Here is an 18,903-nt window from a genome sequence, read left to right as displayed (position 1 = left end):
TCGTTCCTTCGCTACTCGTCAAGGACGTCTCCGGAGCCACGGGTAAATAAGATCCGTTTCTTCGAATACCCGTTTATCCGTGGGAACGGATCTTAATTACACGTTTCTTAAATACACGTGCGGAACGGGCCAGAAAACCGTGTACGTGTTATTCGGAATCGGGTATTCGAAACGTGTAAACGAAACACGGACTCGACCGCGAGCCCTAGTACAGACGGACTGCAACTTGTATGGGAACAACTGCAACGTCGGCGTGCAGTTGGCGCGCAGTTCCCAATGTTCCCATACAAATTGCAGTCGGGTTGCAGTTCGTCGCAATCCGCATAGTACACCAAACATTGTATAAGTAAGCCAATTTTAGCATGGGTGGAGGATAGGGAATGGAGTATTAAACAAGATACTAAAAGTACTGGGGGGTGGGGGTAGGGTTGCCAGATCAAAAGGCGCTATTATCGGGAATAGTTATTTTCGATACAAGTGCGAAAAAGAGGAAATTCGAAACGAGTGGCGATAAATTAAAACACGACCGAAGGGAGTGTTTTAAATCGACACGAGTTGCGAATTACCTATTCGCACGTGTATCGAACAACGTTTTACAGTACATATGGCACTTTAAAGTTTCGACATACGCACGAAAAGTGCTATTTTACGCACTAGTGCGGAAAAGTAGCCTCATATGAACTGTAAAATATATTTTTTTTTAGGGATTTTGAGACTTAAGTCGGGGAAAAAAAACATTCAAATTAAAGTAATTGTATTAAAACAACGATATTTTACATTATTGGCACTACGTCAGCTGCTCTGCCCATACACGTCCCCCCCCCCCTAATTTGAAATGACGTAATTTATGAATAGCCCCTTAATAATGACATTTCCACACTTTTGTCATTGCAAATGCCCTTAGTCCACGAGCCAGGCGCAAATTTCGTCAGTCATCGCCTCCCGGGTGAAAACTCGTATACTGGTTAACGGCCATATATGATGAACCCTCGTGGACGTCAGCTGCCGCTACGTTGGTGGGTTGAGGAATGGCAGCCACCGAAACACGTAAAAAAAAAATTTTTTTTCAGTCATCGCCTCCCGTTTGATACTTAGTCAGATGAAAGTTTAGGTGCTATTGTTAATAAAAACAATCGTCAGCCGGTTGTATCGCGGTGGAATCACCGTCAGCTGTACACATGAACATGTAAAAAAAAAATTTTTTTTCAGTCATCGCCTCCCGCTTGATACTTTGTCAGATGATAGTTTAGGTGCTATTGTTAATAAAACAAATCGTCAGCCGGTTGTATCGCGGTGGAATCACCGTCAGCTGGTCACATGAACATGTAAAAAAAAATTTTTTTTTCAGTCATCGCCTCCCGCTTGATATTTTGTCAGATGATAGTTTAGGTGCTATTGTTAATAAAACAAATCGTCAGCCGGTTGTATCGCGGTGGAATCACCGTCAGCTGGTCACATGAACATGTAAAAAAAAAATATTTTTTCAGTCATCGCCTCCCGCTTGATACTTTGTCAGATGATAGTTTAGGTGATATTGTTAATAAAAAAAATCGTCAGCCGGTTGTATCGCGGTGGAATCACCGTCAGCTGGTCACATGAATTTATAAAACAAATAAATAAATACAATCTAAAATTTAAAATAATTGGTTTCAGTCATCGCCTCCCGTTTGATACTTTGCCAGATGATAGTTTAGGTGCTATTATTAATAAAAAGAATCGTCAGCCGGTTGTATCGCGGTGGAATCACCGTCAGCTGGTCACATGAACATGTAAAAAAAATTTTTTTTTTCAGTCATCGCCTCCCGCTTGATACTTTGTCAGATGATAGTTTAGGTGCTATTGTTAATAAAACAAATCGTCAGCCGGTTGTATCGCGGTGGAATCACCGTCAGCTGGTCACATGAACATGTAAAAAAAAAATATTTTTTCAGTCATCGCCTCCCGCTTGATACTTTGTCAGATGATAGTTTAGGTGCTATTATTAATAAAAAGAATCGTCAGCCGGTTGTATCGCGGTGGAATCACCGTCAGCTGGTCACATGAACATGTAAAAAAAATATATTTTTTCAGTCATCGCCTCCCGCTTGATACTTTGTCGGATGATAGGTTAGGTGATATTGTTAATAAAAGAGATCGTCAGCCGGTTGTATCGCGGTGGAATCACCGTCAGCTGGTCACATGAACATTTTTTTTACATGTTCATGTGACCAGCTGACGGTGATTCCACCGCGATACAACCGGCTGACGATTATTTTTATTAACAATAGCACCTAAACTATCATCTGACAAAGTATCAAGCGGGAGGCGATGACTGAAAAAAAAAATTTTTTTTACATGTTCATGTGACCAGCTGACGGTGATTCCACCGCGATACAACCGGCTGACGATTTTTTTTATTAACAATAGCACCTAAACTATCATCTGACAAAGTATCAAGCGGGAGGCGATGACTGAAAAAAAAAATTTTTTTTACATGTTCATGTGACCAGCTGACGGTGATTCCACCGCGATACAACCGTCTGACGATGTTTTTTATTAACAATAGCACCTAAACTATCATCTGACAAAGTATCAAGCGGGAGGCGATGACTGAAAAAAAATTTTTTTTTTACATGTTCATGTGACCAGCTGACGGTGTTTCCACCGCGATACAACCGGCTGACGATTTTTTTTATTAACAATAGCACCTAAACTATCATCTGGCAAAGTATCAAACGGGAGGCGATGACTGAAAATATTTTTTTTTTTTACGTGTTTCGGTTGCTGCCATTCCTCAACCCACCAACGGAGCGGCAGCTGACGTCCACGAGGATTCATCATACGTAGCCGTTAACCATTATAGGAGTTATCGCCTGGGAGGCGATTGGTCATGGAAACCTGTTCGTGGCTCGCGGTCTACCTGCAGAGTCAGTTTGGTCTGCCTCTATACTTAAGAGCGTTCGACTCGTTTCCACTTGATCAGCTGTTGTAACAACACCGTTGAGTACAGGTCACTGGCCTCGATGACAAGAAACCAACTTACAAATGCGGCTGTTATCATTCTCATGTAGTACGCGCAAGGTCGCTTTTGGTTTGAACAAGCCGTTGAGTAAGATGGGCTTGCGATGGAAGAAACCAACTTACAAATGCGGTTGTTATCACTCTTATGTGGTACTTATAAGGTCGGTTTTTGTTTGAATAGAATGTTTTGGTACATTTAGTTGTTGGGTGATAGATAAGTTATCAATGTTGCAATCGTTTCGCGTTTCTCTTAATTCTTGGTTAATCTTTGAATAGTGTATGTATATAAATAATTCAAGTGCGTATTTACTAAGTGAAGTGGAAATCCATACTAATATTATAAATGCGAAAGTGTGTCTGTCTGTCTGTTTCCTCTTCACACTTAAACCGCTGAACCGATTTAGTTGAAATTTGGTATGGAGATAGTTTGAGTCACGGGGAAGGATATAGTGTAGTTTTTATTCTAGAAATGGCCTTTTAAGGGGGTGAAAAGGGGGGTGGAAGTTTGTATGGGGAATCGTTAAAAAGCAGATTGGGTAAAAATAAGCTACCCAAATTACTAACTCCACGCAGACGAAGTCGCGGGCAAAGGCTAGTAAAAGATAATTTTGTGTATATTATACTGGCGGCCAAGTTAGTTAGTTAGTTAGTGCTTCTCGGCATCTTCCACAAACCGACAGCCATTAGCATAACCAGAGGTAGCGCTACTCTAGCCACTCCAGTTCTTCTAACGGCCTCTTTTTGTGTGTACGGATTCCCTAGGTCAGGCGTGGCTCACTCCGCGATTTCGTCGCGTCGCTACAAGCACCTATAAGTACATGCGGCCCACACCAATTTTGGTGTCTAGCTAAAGTAGTTGCCGCACACCGCTACGGAACGGTCGCATGCACGCGCTTGCGCCTCCTAGCGGTCATATCTATCGTAACAGACGCGTTTTGTTAGAGAGTGAATCTTCTGTACCTAGTACTATTACTTGTTCTGTGTTAATACATATAGTTCGTTTTTTTTAGCATTAGAAATAAGGTAAACAATCTTGATGTGTCTTTTAATTGAAAAACACATTTTAAAAATAAGTTACGGTAAATATGTAACAATTATGAATCTAATACGATCTTTTATAGTCTTCTGCTTTCATAAGTAATAGTTATTGATTTTTAAAAAGTGTTTTTCAATTAAAAGACATGTCAAAATCGCTTACCTTCTTTCAAGTTCTTTCTAGTGCTAAAAAAAAACGAACTATAGTATTTGCTCCTGTATACTTCTATCTGTTTCTCGATGTACTCCGTCACAGAATAAATAATAGTACTAGGTACAGAAGACTCACTCTCTAACAAAACGCGTCTGTTACGATCAGCACAGATATGGCCGCTAGGTGGCGACAGCGCCACGCGCGGCTAGCCACCAAAATTGGTGTGGAACGGATGTACTTTTAGCTACCTGTAGCAAAGCGATGAAATCGCGGAGTGAGCCACGCCTGGCTCCGTCTAGTAGTTGAGGTGTTGCGGGTGTCCGTGGGCGACGGTAATCGCATACCATCAGGCGATCCGTCTGCTCGTTTGCCTCCTATATCACAAAAAAATGGCGTGTGCGATAATCAGGTGAAAATCACAACAACTTATTGATGGCCGACCCAGTTTAAAACGGGTTTGTAGATCACACGTTTATTTGTAAATATTGCTCCGCCGACATTTATAATAGCTGGAGCATCGCTTACATTACGCAATTTACCGTCGGTACAAATAGACTCGGGAGAAAAGGGGTCGCTTTGTATGGGAATTACTATTAGTTCAATAAAAACGGGTTTGTAGATCGCACGTTTATTTGTAAGCATTGCTCCGTCGACACTTATAATAGCTGGAGCATCGCTTACATTACGCAAATTACAGCCGCCATCAGATATATGGGAGCGGCCAAGGTGCTCACAAATATCTGAACACGCATCTACTATTTGTCAAAGAGTGCGTTTTTAGATATTTTTGAGCACCTCCGCTGCTCTGATATATCTGATGGTTCAAATAAGGTGTAAATTGAGCTGTAGGGCTAAGATGGTTAGCTCTTTATCATTTGTCACCATGCCTGTCACGTTCCAACAAATATTTAAGTGTGAAAGTGACGCATGGCATGACAAATGATAAAAATGCGACCACGATAGCTGCTCTGGAGCGAGGCCAGAAGGGTCTTCTGAAAGCCCTTTGTACCTCTGGGGTGCCATAGGAAGACAATAACAACAACACTTGAAATTGTCGTGAGAATCATACATGATTTCTATAAAGTACCAAAAATAACTACATTCAGGCCGCCTGCATGACTATAATTATGAAAATGACTTGACTAATAATAAATAACCGTAGTGTTCATACAGAAATAGACGCGATGACCGAATCGTCACTTTAATAGTGTTGTGGGCTATTTGACGTTGTAAGGGATCATGTTTTAAAGGTTGTCTGGAAGAGATCGCTCTTTAGCGATAAGGCCGCCTTCTTCATGTATTACTCGTGTATCTATGTACATTTATTCTGAGGTTGTGCAATAAAGAGGATTTGTATTGTATTGTATTTTCTAAAGTGCGGCGTGAATAGAGATCAAGGCATTCAACTGCTATATTTTTATTATTTTTGTTAATCTGTACCCTTTTCCGTTCCAGCATACTGGGGCCGCGACGGCGCGGGCGGCGCGGCGCAGGCCCAGGCGCAGGCGCAGGCCGCACTGTTCGGCTTCGGCGGGCGCTACCCCACCCCGCAGAGCTCCCTCGGCGGGCATAGCCAGGCGTCCTTCCATCCTGCGGCTAGTAAGTAAACCTTATTACCAAGACATAAGGTTCCTGTTAGCAGCTGTTCAGCTTCGGCGGGCGCTACCCCACCCCGCAGAGCTCGCTCGGCGGGCATAGCCAGGCGTCCTTCCATCCTGCGACCAGTAAGTGAACCTTATTACCAAGACATAAGGTTGCCGTTAGCAGCTGTTCAGCTTCGGCGGGCGCTACCCCACGCCGCAGAGCTCCCTCGGCGGGCATAGCCAGGCGTCCTTCCATCCTGCGGCTAGTAAGTAAACCTTATTACCAAGACATAAGGTTGCTGTTAGCAGCTGCTTGGCTTCGGCGGGCGCTACCCTACCCCGCAGAGCTCCCTCGGCGGGCATAGCCAGGCGTCCTTCCATCCTGCGGCCAGTAAGTGAACCTTATTACCAAGACATAAGGTTGCTGTTAGCAGCTGTTCAGCTTCGGCGGGCGCTACCCCACGCCGCAGAGCTCCCTCGGCGGGCATAGCCAGGCGTCCTTCCATCCTGCGGCCAGTAAGTATACCTTATTACCAAGACATAAGGTTGCTGTTAGCTGATTGGCTTCGGCGGGCGCTACCCCACGCCGCAGAGCTCCCTCGGCGGGCATAGCCAGGCGTCCTTCCATCTTGCGGCCAGTAAGTATACCTTATTACCAAGACATAAGGTTGCTGTTAGCTGATTGGCTTCGGCGGGCGCTACCCCACGCCGCAGAGCTCCCTCGGCGGGCACAGCCAGGCGTCCTTCCTTTCTATCCTGCGACCAGTGAGTATTAGGGCTCATTTAGACGGTGCGAGAGCTCGCATGCGAGTTTCATTACATTGCGTCATTTGATCGGTGGGCTGAATTGATGTAACCTCAATGGTCCGCAATGTAACTAAAATCGTATACAAGTTTACGCGCCGTCTAAATGAGCCCTTAGAAGATGCTCCGTCATCGCCTTGACAGTCAAACTGAGATGCAAACTGCTGCCACGGGGAGAGGGAATTTCATTAGGTGCTGGGAGAGTCTGTCGTTTCGTCGTTAGCTAAATGTGTAATATTTGTGATTATCATACTTGAGACCTGTTGTTAACCACATTTAATGCAAATAAAGAACTAACTTTCTACGGAAACCTATAAATAAAAATAATCTTTTCATCTTTCAGGTGCAGCATGGTGGTCCATGGCGTCTCACCTAGCGGCTCAAGACTATCTGGCTAGAATACAAGCCTCTGGTCTTGGGTTCGGTGGGCCGCTTGGGGATCCTTACTCGGCGCTGTCTGCGTTATCGGCCAAGCCTGGGAAGGGCAAGCCGCAGCAGAGGAATGAGAGGTACTGCCACCATTATTTCAGGTTCCATGGTGGTTCATAGCAGCCCAAGACTATCTGCCTGGTCTAGGGTTAGCTCAGGGATCCTTACTCGGCGCTGTCTGCGTTATCGGCCAAGCCTGGCAAGGGCAAGCCGCAGCAGAGGAATGAGAGGTACTGCCACCATCATTTCAGGTTCCACAGTAGCAGCAAGACTATCTGGTTAGAAAATTGTATGAAACAAAAGAAATTCAACTCTGTTCCAATCTAAAACGGTTGAAATTTCATTGAAACAGTGCTATTGCTTCGACCTTATGTTTTAGGAGGTTAATAACGATGGAATATCTATCGCTGTCATACTGCTAGCATCTGGTGTAGTAATAAACTGTTGATACTACAAAATGAGATGTTAATGAGATACACAATGATTGGCCGAATGACCGGGTCACGTGGCGTTATTTATTTACATTTATTCATATTAGATACGTATGCGTAGCTTATGCTGTATAATATATAGGCGAATGCACTTAAAGGAGTGATTTGGTAACCTGTCAATGCAATCCAGAAACTTTTACGAAAATCCTTTTAGAATATGGAGGTTGGAGGTAAAACGCCTACGGCACTCAATATACTTCGGTGGTTACGTGAATAACTGAATACCTGCAGAGATAGTGGACCCCCCTACTATTTCCTTCAGGATCAGTTATCTCTGCAGCTGACTGTACATAAGAATGTAAGATTACTAAATCCATTTTTTTTCTGCAGGTCCGGCCGGAGTAGTACATCATCGAGTGCATCGACGAAGGAGAAGAGTCCATCCACCAGCAACTCGCAGCCGAGTATGAGTGAGTGGGGCACGTATCACTCTTAACGCCATAGCTTTAGGGTTCGAATTCGCTTGTAGTACTTCTTAAGTTGCTTTGGTAACAACGCGCAGATTATGAGTGAGTGTGGCACGTATCACTCTTAACGCCATAGCTTTAGGGTTCTAAATCGCTTGTCGTACTGCATAAGTTGCGTTGGTAACAACGCGCAGATTATGAGTGAGTGTGGCACGTATCACTCTTAATGCGATAGCTTTAGGGTTCTAATTCGCTTGTCGTACTGCATAAGTTGCGTTGGTAACAACGCGGAGATTATGAGTGAGTGGGGCACGTATCACTCTTAATGCCATAGCTTTAGGGTTCTAATTCGCTTGTCGTACTGCATAAGTTGCGTTGGTAACAACGCGGAGATTATGAGTGAGTGTGGCACGTATCACTCTTAATGCTATAGCTTTAGGGTTCGAATTCCATTGTAGTACCTACTTACTTCATAAATTAATTCGGTAACACCGCGCAGATTATGAGTGAGTGGGATACGTGCCACTCTTAATGCCATAGTGTTAGGGTTTAAATTAGCTTGTAGTACTTCATAAGTTACTTTGGTAACAACGCGCAGATTATGAGTGAGAGTGGCACGTATCACTCTTTAATGCTATAGCGTTAGGGTTCGAATTCACTTGTAGTACTTCATAAGCTTTGGTAACATCGCGCAGATTATGAGTGAGTGTGGCACGTATCGCTCTTATTGCTATAACTTTAGGGTTCGAATTCGCTTGTAGTTCTTTATAAGTTGCTTTGGTAACATCGCGCAGATTATGAGTGTGGCACGTGTCGCTCTTACTGCTATAATTTTAGGGATGGAATTCGCTTGTTCGTAGCATAGGTTTTTTTAGTAGTGTAGCTTAGGTTGGGGGAAGTATGAGTGGGCCACGCGTGCTCCTAATGCCATTGCTTTAGAGTTCTAATTTGCGTGTACTGTAACAAAGGTTAGGGGGTGTTATGTTGCATTTCAGCTATACTGAAACTTGACTAACCGCTGGCACAGATATAAAAGTACATAGGCATTTATAAGCATATTTAAAATACAGTGCCTTGTTCTAATAATAGTACCCAATGTATTGAATTATTAATAATTTGTGTATCTACAATTCTACACGAATGGTGTTATTCATAAACGGTTGCTAACTTAATCAGTTGATGCTCGTCGTTTGACCCTATCCATCGTTATGCCATAGAGAGGGACAAACGACGATCATCAGCTGATTAACTTACCAGCCGTTTATGAATGACGCCATAATGTTTATGTATGTAAATGGAACAAATTGTGCATATAAGGACCTATATCTTATTCATGGGTCCATCCTAATTATTATATTTTTTAAATTTCAGGAGCATCATACGGCTTCCCAAAGACGTCCTCACCCTCGACGATGCACTCTCATTCCCAAGCGATGTCCAGCTTGGCTTCCCTAAACAGCTTGGCGTCCGCCCCGCACCAAGCCAAGCCGAGCAAGCATCAGCCGAGCCAACAGCGTAAGTAGATTATTATAGGAGCATCATACGTCTGCCCAAAGACGTCCCCTCGACGATTCACTCTCATGCCCAAGCGATGTCCAGCTTGGCTTCACTAAACAGCTTGGCGTCCGCCCCGCACCAAGCCAAGCCGAGCAAGCATCAGCCGAGCCAACAGCGTAAGTAGATTATTATAGAACCATCATACGTCTGCCCAAAGACGTCCTTTCGACGATGCACTTGCATTCCCAAGCGATGTCCAGCTTGGCTTCACTAAACAGCTTGGCGTCCGCCCCGCACCAAGCCAAGCCGAGCAAGCATCAGCCGAGCCAGCCTCGTAACTGTTAGTGTAAGGCCTGAGTGGACGCTCTTGTTGGGCGTGCAGCGGGACGGGGCGTGCGGCGTGCATGTTAAACAAATGCAAGCGTATATATAGGCTTACACTAAGGCCTGAGTGGACGCTCGAAGCGGAGCGTTCGGCGGGGCGTGCAGCGTGGCTGTGGGCTCACGCGTGATGTGAGCAGCGTGCACTAAGGCCGCTCCTATACGCTTGCATTTGTTTAACATGCACGCCGCACGCCCCGCCCCGCTGCACGCCCAACAAGAGCGTCCACTCAGGCCTTACACTAAGTTTTAACACAAACATCGTAATAGAGTTGGGAGATCAGATACTGACTCTAGCCTAGCGTGACCTTTCGTTACATACCTGCAATCATATGTTACTTCAAAGGCCGTAAAATATGTGACATACTCTTATGGCTCTACAAATAAGATCGTGTCAGATATTATTGCGGCCTTCGTTGTGTAACATATTATTGCAGGTGACAGTACCAATTGTGGCTGCGTCTCTGACACAGCTTACCTTTCTTTTTAGGGTTCCGTACCCAAAGAGTAAAAACTGGACCCTATTACTAAGACTCCGCTGTCCGTCCGTCTGTCTGACATCAGGCTGTACTTAAGTCATGAACCGTGATAGACAGTTGAAATTTTCACCAATGATGTATTCCTGTTGCCGCTATAACAACAAATATTAAAAACAATATAAAATAAATATATAAGTGGGGCTCACATACAACAAGCGTGATTTTTTTGTCGTTTATTGCGTAATGGTACGGAACCCTTCGTGCGCGAGTCCGACTCGTACTTGGCCGGTTTTTTAATGTTTTACTACCTGGTGTTCAGAATATTTGTTTGTTACAGGCAAATCCTCCTCATCCTCCTCATCCACGAGCTCCTCGAAAGGCAAGGAGCGGGAGCTGGCGCTCCTCCGCGGCGACCTGATGCTGGCGCAGGCCGCCGCGCACGGCGCCTACCACGCTGCCGTCGCAGCCGCGGCCAAGGGCAAGGTTAGTGTAAGACCTGAGTGGACGCTCTTGTTGGGCGTGCAGCGGGGCGGGGCGTGCGGCGTGCATGTTAAACAAATGCAAGCGTATAGGAGCGGCCTTAGTGCACGCTGCACAAATTACTCCTGACCCCGACGCCACGCTGCACGCCTAGAGCTAGACCAGGCTTGTATTGTAGCCAGATCTCATCCTGCTCATCCACGAGCTCCTCGAAAGGCAAGGAGCGGGAGCTGGCGCTCCTCCGCGGCGACCTGATGCTCGCGCAGGCCGCCGCGCACGGCGCCTACCACGCTGCCGTCGCAGCCGCGGCCAAGGGGAAGGTAAGTGTAAGGCCCGAGTGGACGCTCGAGTTGGGCGTGCAGCGGGGCGGGGCGTGCGGCGTGCATGTTAAACAAATGCAAGCGTATAGGAGCGGCCTTAGTGCACGCTGCTCACATCACAAGTGAGCCCACAGCCACGCTGCACGCCCCGCCGAGCGAGCGTCCGCTCAGGCCTTACACTAATACTCGTATTACATAACACCGTACTGTCAGCCAGACCTTGAAATACCGTTATTTTTGTGTAATAACGTTATTGAAATATTATTTAAAGGCTTCGGCACACAGGCGCGTTTTCTCGGCGGGGCGTTTTGTATGTAAAAGCGGCGCGCCCTGCTCACGCCGCGCCCGGAAAACGCGCCTGTGTGACGAAGCCTTTAATGATATTTAACCGGTATTTCATATCGTTAATTGGTAACGTTACTGTCAGTCATACCCATTAGGTTTTTTGCAAAGTATTTTGACAGCATCGAGTGTGAACACCGAGTCGATATGCTACTTACGTAGACGATTAGTATATTACTGTGACGATCCTTGCCCACTGTGGCCGGCGTAATAAAACTTACGTTATGGTTGTACATTTACTCAATTCATAAGTTCATAACGTTATTATATTGATAATGATATAATGAATAATAACGTTATATGAAAAAGTAGCGATACGTTTTGATCGGAATTTCAAACGCATACGAAATATACTATACAATACAAATACTCTTCATTGCACACCTCATTACAGAAAACAATACAAAGAATACAGAAAAGAAGAGGTTAAACTAAACAACAGGCGGTCTTATCGCTAAAGAGCGATCTCTTCCAGACAACCTTTAGGTAGCGGAAATTAATAAATGTATGCCATACAACGTTATATGTATTATCGTTTTTTTCCCATAACCTTATAAAAGTATGTAAACGAGTATTGACGTGTAATATTTGTTCACAGAACATGTCCCAATTGTACCCTTTCGGTATGACGGGCTCCGACAAGGACCGGCACGGGGGCATCGACTCCCTGACCGGCTTGCCTCACACTATCCTTAGGTAAGCGAACTTAACTGTCCATTGGTGGGCCTTATGCCTTATGTAATAAGGTTTACGGACTGTCAGTTAACAGTTTGGGCAATGGTACAGACACAGTGTTGTGGATAACGCTTATTTTTAGTGTAAGGTCTGAGTGGACGCTCGAGATGGGCGTGCAGCGGGGCGGGGCGTGCGTCGTGCATGATAACAAAAGCGCACGTATAGGAGCGGCCTTAGTGCACGCTGCTCACATCACAAGTGAGCCCACAGCCACGCTGCACGCCCCGCCGAACGCTCCGCTTCGAGCGTCCACTCAGGCGCCCTTAGGCTTAAAGACTCGAGCCCACAAGACTCGTGAGTCTTCAAGACTCGACTATATTGGAGAATTGTATTTATTTATTTTACGCGTATGGATGTAAGAAATCGTCTTTGCCGCCTTTGAGGCGCTAAGCCTCGAGTCTTAAGGGTTAGAGTCTTTAAGCCTCGAAATGAGCGTTATTCACAACACTATACAGGCAGCATCAGATATATTGTGAGATGTATATTGTGAGATAAATAAATCATATCATAAATAAATCATATCATATAGCAACTAAGGGGACGTCCATTTATTGCGTGAGGTATTTTTGAGGATTTTTCCCTCTCTGGTGTTTTTAGGGTTCCGTACCTCAAAAGGAAAAAAAGGAACCATCCCCCCCCCCTTTATCTTCCAAAATACTGGGTCTAAAATTTTGAAAAAAATACACAAAATAGTTCTTTACCTATAGATGACAAGAAAACCTATTAGAAATGTGCAGTCAAGCGTGAGTCGGACTTAATGTACGGAACCCTTGGAACGCGAGTCCAACTCGCACTTGGCCGGTTTTTTTCTCTTCCGGCTTCTATTTGGTGCTGACTGTAGTTATAGTGATATTATTAAAATGAAATAGATTATAAGTAAGAATTCGTGTTAATTTTATTTTTTCCTCTGTCAGTGCTGCATTGGAAGGGGGGTAAGTACATAGTACTGATTTTTTCTCCGTTGGTTTTGTGAAAAATGATGTAGATTTTATATTGTCGATCGATTTAATAAAAAAACCTTAAAGGTTCCGTCACACAGGCGCGTTTTCCGGGCGGGGCGTGAGCGGGGCGCGCCGCTTTTACATATAAAACGCTCACGCCCCGCTCAAGTCCCGCCCGGAAAACGCGCATGTGTGACGGAACCTTAAATAGAGTTATAAAAAAATCATGGTAAATATTTATAACATTAAGATTAAAATGTACCTTACTTTTTGGAAAAAAAAATCTTATCTAACATTTTTTTGGTCCCTTCTACAGTGTGTGGCCTACAACACGGGCGAATAATTAAAACGTAGATTCTACTCCTCAAACAATAAAACTTTTGTTCAACAACTTTTTGAAATTATGTAGTCTTAAAATTGTCCCTTTTTCAAACAAACTAAATAATATTTTCAATGTACTTTAAATTCCGTCTAATTGACATTGCCCGTCAGTCTTGTCACCGTACAGGCATAATCAGTTTCGTAATACATTGCGTGTTCGAATAAATTTTAAAGTGTTTTAAAATACAAACCACAAGTTATTTTTAAAAGTCGCTGAACAAACATTGTCTAGTTTGAGGAGTAGAATCTACGTTTTAATTTTTCGCCCGTGTTGTAGGCCACACACTGTATAGGTAAAATTAATCTAGAAATTGTGAATATTTCTATGAACCCACTAAACTATAGTTGGTTTGGTTAAACCAATTTTTTCAGTAGGTAAATAGGAACAAATAAAACTATACCCATCCTTTTCTTTTGGGTGCTAGTACTAGTGTAAGACAAAGATAGTATGATTCTCTCTGTCTATGTTTGAAATAAGACAGTCCTTTGACACTATATAGTACATCACCCGTACTAAGTGTAAGGCCTGAGTGGACGCTCTTGTTGGGCGTGCAGCGGGGCGGGGCGTGCGGCGTGCATGTAAAACAAATGCAAGCGTATAGGAGCGGCCTTAGTGCACGCTGCTCACATCACGCGTGAGCCCACAGCCACGCTGCACGCCCCGCCGAACGCTCCGCTCCGAGCGTCTACTCAGGCCTTACACGCCCAACTCGAGCGTCCACTCAGGCCTTACACTAACTGTGCTCTGTTTTTTTATTTCTAGTGATCCGTCATCGGTGTTAGGCGGGGTAAGACTTCCGCCCGATACAGAAATTATCAAATACACCTCCTCGCTAACAGGGCCTAAGGTAAACCCCATGTTACAAACAAGCACATGTACCGATAGTTACTAGAGCGCAGACTTTTTCACTCACCACTGAAAGCTTCTGATTTTACAGTTAAGGTTTTGATATCGTATTACGATCTTGACACGAATCTGGGTGCAAGCAGTCGTGACATATCAATATCGGAACTTTAACAGATTTTAAAATCAGAATATTGCTCTAAGGCGGTTGTCACACTGGCGTCACGATGCTAGTGTGATAACGGCCTAGGATTTGCTGTTCGGATTCATTTTGTATGGATCTGACAGTTTCATACAAATTTTATCCGGATTGCAAAGTTATCTCACAGTTAGTTGTTGCCAGAATAGATAAAAAAGTAGTCTCACCTTTAGTTAATTCAATGTAGTTGATAAACAAGCGTACGGCCCGCCTGATAGTAACCGATCGTAAACTCTCATTTTTTAAAGTACGGTCAGCAACAATAGTTGCTAAGCGGGCGAGGATAAGAAGGCGTCAAGGTAATTTTGAACACCTCTCCCGCTTAGCAACTTCTGCTGCTGACTGTACCAAAAATCCGTTGTATCAACTACTAACTTTTACTTAAACATAGACTTTTCCTTGATGCTGTCACATTGAATATACAGGGTGCTTCCTGTAACACGAGCAATAAATTAAAGGCTGTACTCCTTAAACTGACCAACATTTGTTCAGCAACTTTTAAAAAATATGAATCCTTTATACTTCCTCTTTTTCATACAAAATAAATATTGCCTTCAATGTGCGCTGACATCAGTGTGTTTGACGTTGCTTGTCACGCTTTAAAAATAACAAAATTTGCAATACATTGCGTCTTAGAATAAACTTTAAAGTGTAATAAAAATCAAAACATGAGTTATTTTCAAAAGTTGCTGAACAAATGTTGGTCAGTTTGAGGAGTACAGCCTACAGTTTAATTTATTGCTCCTGTTACAGGAAGCACCCTGTATTCCTCAAAGCGATCTCTCTAATGAACCATTGGTAGTTTTCAACCTTCGCGTATACTTTAGATTTATTTTTGAAGACCGGTCTGGCCTAGTGGGTAGCGACTCTGCCTGTGAAGCCGTTGGTCCTGGGTTCGAATCCCGGTAAGGGCATTTATTTGTGTGAGCACAGATATTTGTCTCTGAGTCCTGGGTGTTTTCTATGTATTTGTATATTATATATATCGTTGTCTGAGTACCCGCAATATAAGCCTTCTTGAGCTTACTGTGGGACTTAGTCAATCTGTGTAAGAATGTTATTTATTTATTTATTTATTTGGAAATATAACAGTTCTTACTTCAATTATTTGTTTCTTAATCAATAAAACATTAGGCAGAATTTGGTGAGTGAACAAGTCTGTTTTAATTGGCTAAATAAACCTAATGTAAGAAGCCTAACCTAAGCTAGGAAGGTCACTATTTGATAATTCCTTTTCAACATTTTTCAAATTGTTTTGGAAATCGCTTGTGCTTGAATCTCGTCGCTATGTTGTGTCATTTTGTTTTTAATGTGGTTGGCAAATGTCAAAGGTTTGCATAGGTGGCGCCATCATAGCTTGCCCCTTTTTCTATGAGATTTGGCTTTAACGGCTGGCATCCAGAGCATAAAATTCCATTAAAAAAACAAAAATTTACACAATTCTAGGGATTGACAGGGCAAGCTATGATGGCGCCATCTGCTAAATACTTCGACCGGCCAACCCCATTGGTGGTTGTGGGCGATTGTTTTAATTTTTTGCTTTATCATCGTAAGGCCCAATGTACAATACAAAGTACATTCCGTTTCAATCTGATTTGAATCTTTCTTAAAGGGAATAAAGTAGTATTTCTATTGCATCGTTGATTTTTTAAGCACATCTTTTTATTGAAATAGCTTTGAATAGTCCAGTGGCATAGTGGGTCTTACAATGATTTTAAATGTTGGATATTTACGTGTGTGTGTTGGTATAATTCTGGAAAATGTTTGTTGTGAATGAAATTAATTGATAAAATCAGTTTGTGGATGAATCTCGGTTAGCCGTGTTTCATGAATTAGTTTGTTATAATAAATAAATAAAAAGATTACTATCCTTTGAAATTACTTGTAAATCATTACTTGAATATTTATTTATGTAGACTTGGTTCAATATTATTTGAATGTTTTTCAATATTATTGGCTTTTGGGGGTTTTTTTTGCGATAGAAAATTTACTGTTTACACTTTTAAAAATACTACAATATAAATACAAATTCTACATTTAGATAAATCAAATACGGCTCTTTTAGACTCCAGATATATTTCAAAAGTTTGCCGACCCCTGCTTCTTCTTGACGTACAGTCAGGTGCAAAAATAGTTGACGTACCTACAATCATCTTGCATATAAGGTAGTTTCCGTGTGTTCAGCTATATCTGCAGCTGACTGTAATTAGTTTATGATTGCATGATATTTATACCAACATAGTATGGTTTGGTTTCCTTACGTGTTGTATAAGTGTATGTTTGTATGTTTTATAATAATGATTGTGCTATAGGCGCCGCCAGGGACGACGAATCGCGGACGAAAGAAGACGATATCTTTAGACCCGCCTCAAGTGTCCGTCCATCCGTCCACGGAGCGAGGGGCACCGCTCCCTAGCAAACGGCAAAAAGTGGTAAGAAACAAGTTTATTGTCAAAAATTTCATTTTTGATACATGCTTTTATCGCCGACTGTACTTTTTTTTCAACTGGTAAGTCACTATTAAATTGTACAACGGGATTTAATCGCGTATCTAAGTTTTAAGATTTACCTCCGACGTTTCGAGGACGGCGTTGTCCCCGTGGTCTCGGAGAAGACTGGCTTAAGTTGACATCAGCATCTTCTAACCGCCCGAGTTTTTCGAACTACCCGCACTTGGTCTTGTTTATCCGCTTGAACGTTTTGCGCACTAGGTTTTGCGTTATTTAATAATGTGTAAACATTGTGAAAGTTTAAATCAGTGGTAAGTCACTAGTCAGGTAAGAGTCACGAGACAGTTCTAATAAACCCAAACACAAATAGGTTGCGTTGTTTTATCACAGAGTTCCTATGGCCACCTCCTGTGTGTGTTCCTGATAACTTTACTGTTATTATAATTATATTGATGTATTTGTTATTATAATATTTAATGCAACCGTTGTTTAAGAGGGGTCAAAAAAGGCGAGTGGCGTGAGTAACAATTTGAGGCGAAGCCGAAAATTGTTAATAAAGATGCCACGAGTATTTTTTGACTCAGTTAAACAACGTTGCATACAATAATTTTTCTACGACCAAGCACTTACTTTGAAATAAAATTGTAAATTTAACAAATATTTTTCATTCAAGAAGTAGCAAAGAGTGAAGGGTACGGGCGGGAAAAGAATGAATGAAATAAAAAAAACATGTCTATGTGTCTATGGTTCACTCATCTGTCAGAGATGACAATTAAAATTAGGTTGGCAACAATGTTTCTCATATAATATTTTTTAAGTGGTGATTACACGAAGTATCGTAAAAGTGCCAAAAAGATACTGCGTGTATGCACAAATAATTTTTTAGGGGAATAGACTAAAGACTTGTCTTGACAACTATAAGATAGGGGTTTAAAGGTGTGTGCACGACCCTTTAAATGACAAATAAAAGTACGGGAGTAGAAAAAATATGTTTTTACCCCTCACGGAATAATGGTGTTCCGGACATTGGGGAGGCGTGCACGTGCAACTATTAAGGCCAGAGCACACCGGCGGCGTATGCGTGACGTGCACTGGCACGTGCGCTAAATAGGGAAGCTTCCTCTACTTAAAATAAATTATAATAAGCGGTGGTGGCCGAGTGGATATGACGTCCGACTTTCAATCTGGAGGTCGCGGGTTCAAATCCTGGCTCGTACCAATGAGTTTTTCGGAACTTATGTACGAAATATCATTTGATATTTACCACTAGCTTTTCGGTGAAGGAAAACATTGTGAGGAAACCTCCATACATCTGCGAAGAAATTCAAAGGTGTATGTGAAGTCCCCAATCCGCATTGGGCTAGCGTGGGGACTATAGCCCAAGCCCTCTCGCGCATGAGAGGAGGCCTGTGCCCAGCAGTGGGACGCATATAGGCTCACATTATTATTATTCACTTTATTTATTTTTGATCTTAGGTTAGGTTATTTTATAATATGGATATAAAAATAAAATACAAAAACACTTACAAAAACAATACAAAATACATGTAAACACATTATAAATAATTACTATTATTATAAAATAAATTATATCACACTGTGGGCGAAATAAAGCACCAGATAATTATTAGAAAACATAGATAGCAGTTATTTTTAAACACAATTACTATTTAACAAATCGGATAGAAATATATAAAGTAGGTGAGTTGACCGTGACGTCACTATACTCGTTTTCATATAAATTCCATATCAGCAAATCGTTTTGACAGTTCTAAAAAGAAGCTGATTTGACTAGTAGGAAAGTAGCCTATTGTTTGAGTTGCGCACGCACACGCCACGCAGGTGGTGTGCCGTCTCTCATAAGGATCTGTATATTACAACGCGCACGTGCACGTTTAGCACACGCAGCCGGTATACACAGGTCTTAAGTGTTGTTGGCTTCGGCCCTTTT

The 18,903-nt window shown here is 42.7% G+C and overlaps 2 protein-coding genes across 2 annotated transcripts in view; both read left to right on the top strand.

Moving 5' to 3' along the window:
• The window catches only part of LOC134659242 (androgen-dependent TFPI-regulating protein-like), a 317,918-nt gene extending 313,273 nt beyond the window's left edge, over positions 1-4,645 (top strand). Inside the window, exon 6 of the mRNA XM_063514885.1 lies at positions 4,635-4,645. The gene's annotated coding sequence lies outside the window, so the exon portion shown is untranslated. The remainder of the gene's footprint in view (positions 1-4,634) is intronic.
• Positions 1-18,903, top strand: part of LOC134659272 (uncharacterized) — a 107,490-nt gene that overhangs the window by 3,034 nt on the left and 85,553 nt on the right. The window contains exons 2-9 of the mRNA XM_063514923.1: positions 5,645-5,788; positions 6,920-7,085; positions 7,827-7,906; positions 9,275-9,418; positions 10,598-10,743; positions 12,001-12,098; positions 14,223-14,307; positions 16,815-16,934. Coding sequence (XP_063370993.1) covers positions 5,645-5,788; positions 6,920-7,085; positions 7,827-7,906; positions 9,275-9,418; positions 10,598-10,743; positions 12,001-12,098; positions 14,223-14,307; positions 16,815-16,934 — 983 coding nt within the window. The remainder of the gene's footprint in view (positions 1-5,644; positions 5,789-6,919; positions 7,086-7,826; positions 7,907-9,274; positions 9,419-10,597; positions 10,744-12,000; positions 12,099-14,222; positions 14,308-16,814; positions 16,935-18,903) is intronic.

Source organism: Cydia amplana, chromosome 24 (assembly GCF_948474715.1).
Source record: "Cydia amplana chromosome 24, ilCydAmpl1.1, whole genome shotgun sequence".
Taxonomy (NCBI): domain Eukaryota; kingdom Metazoa; phylum Arthropoda; class Insecta; order Lepidoptera; family Tortricidae; genus Cydia; species Cydia amplana.
This window is presented reverse-complemented; position numbering and strand designations above follow the sequence as displayed.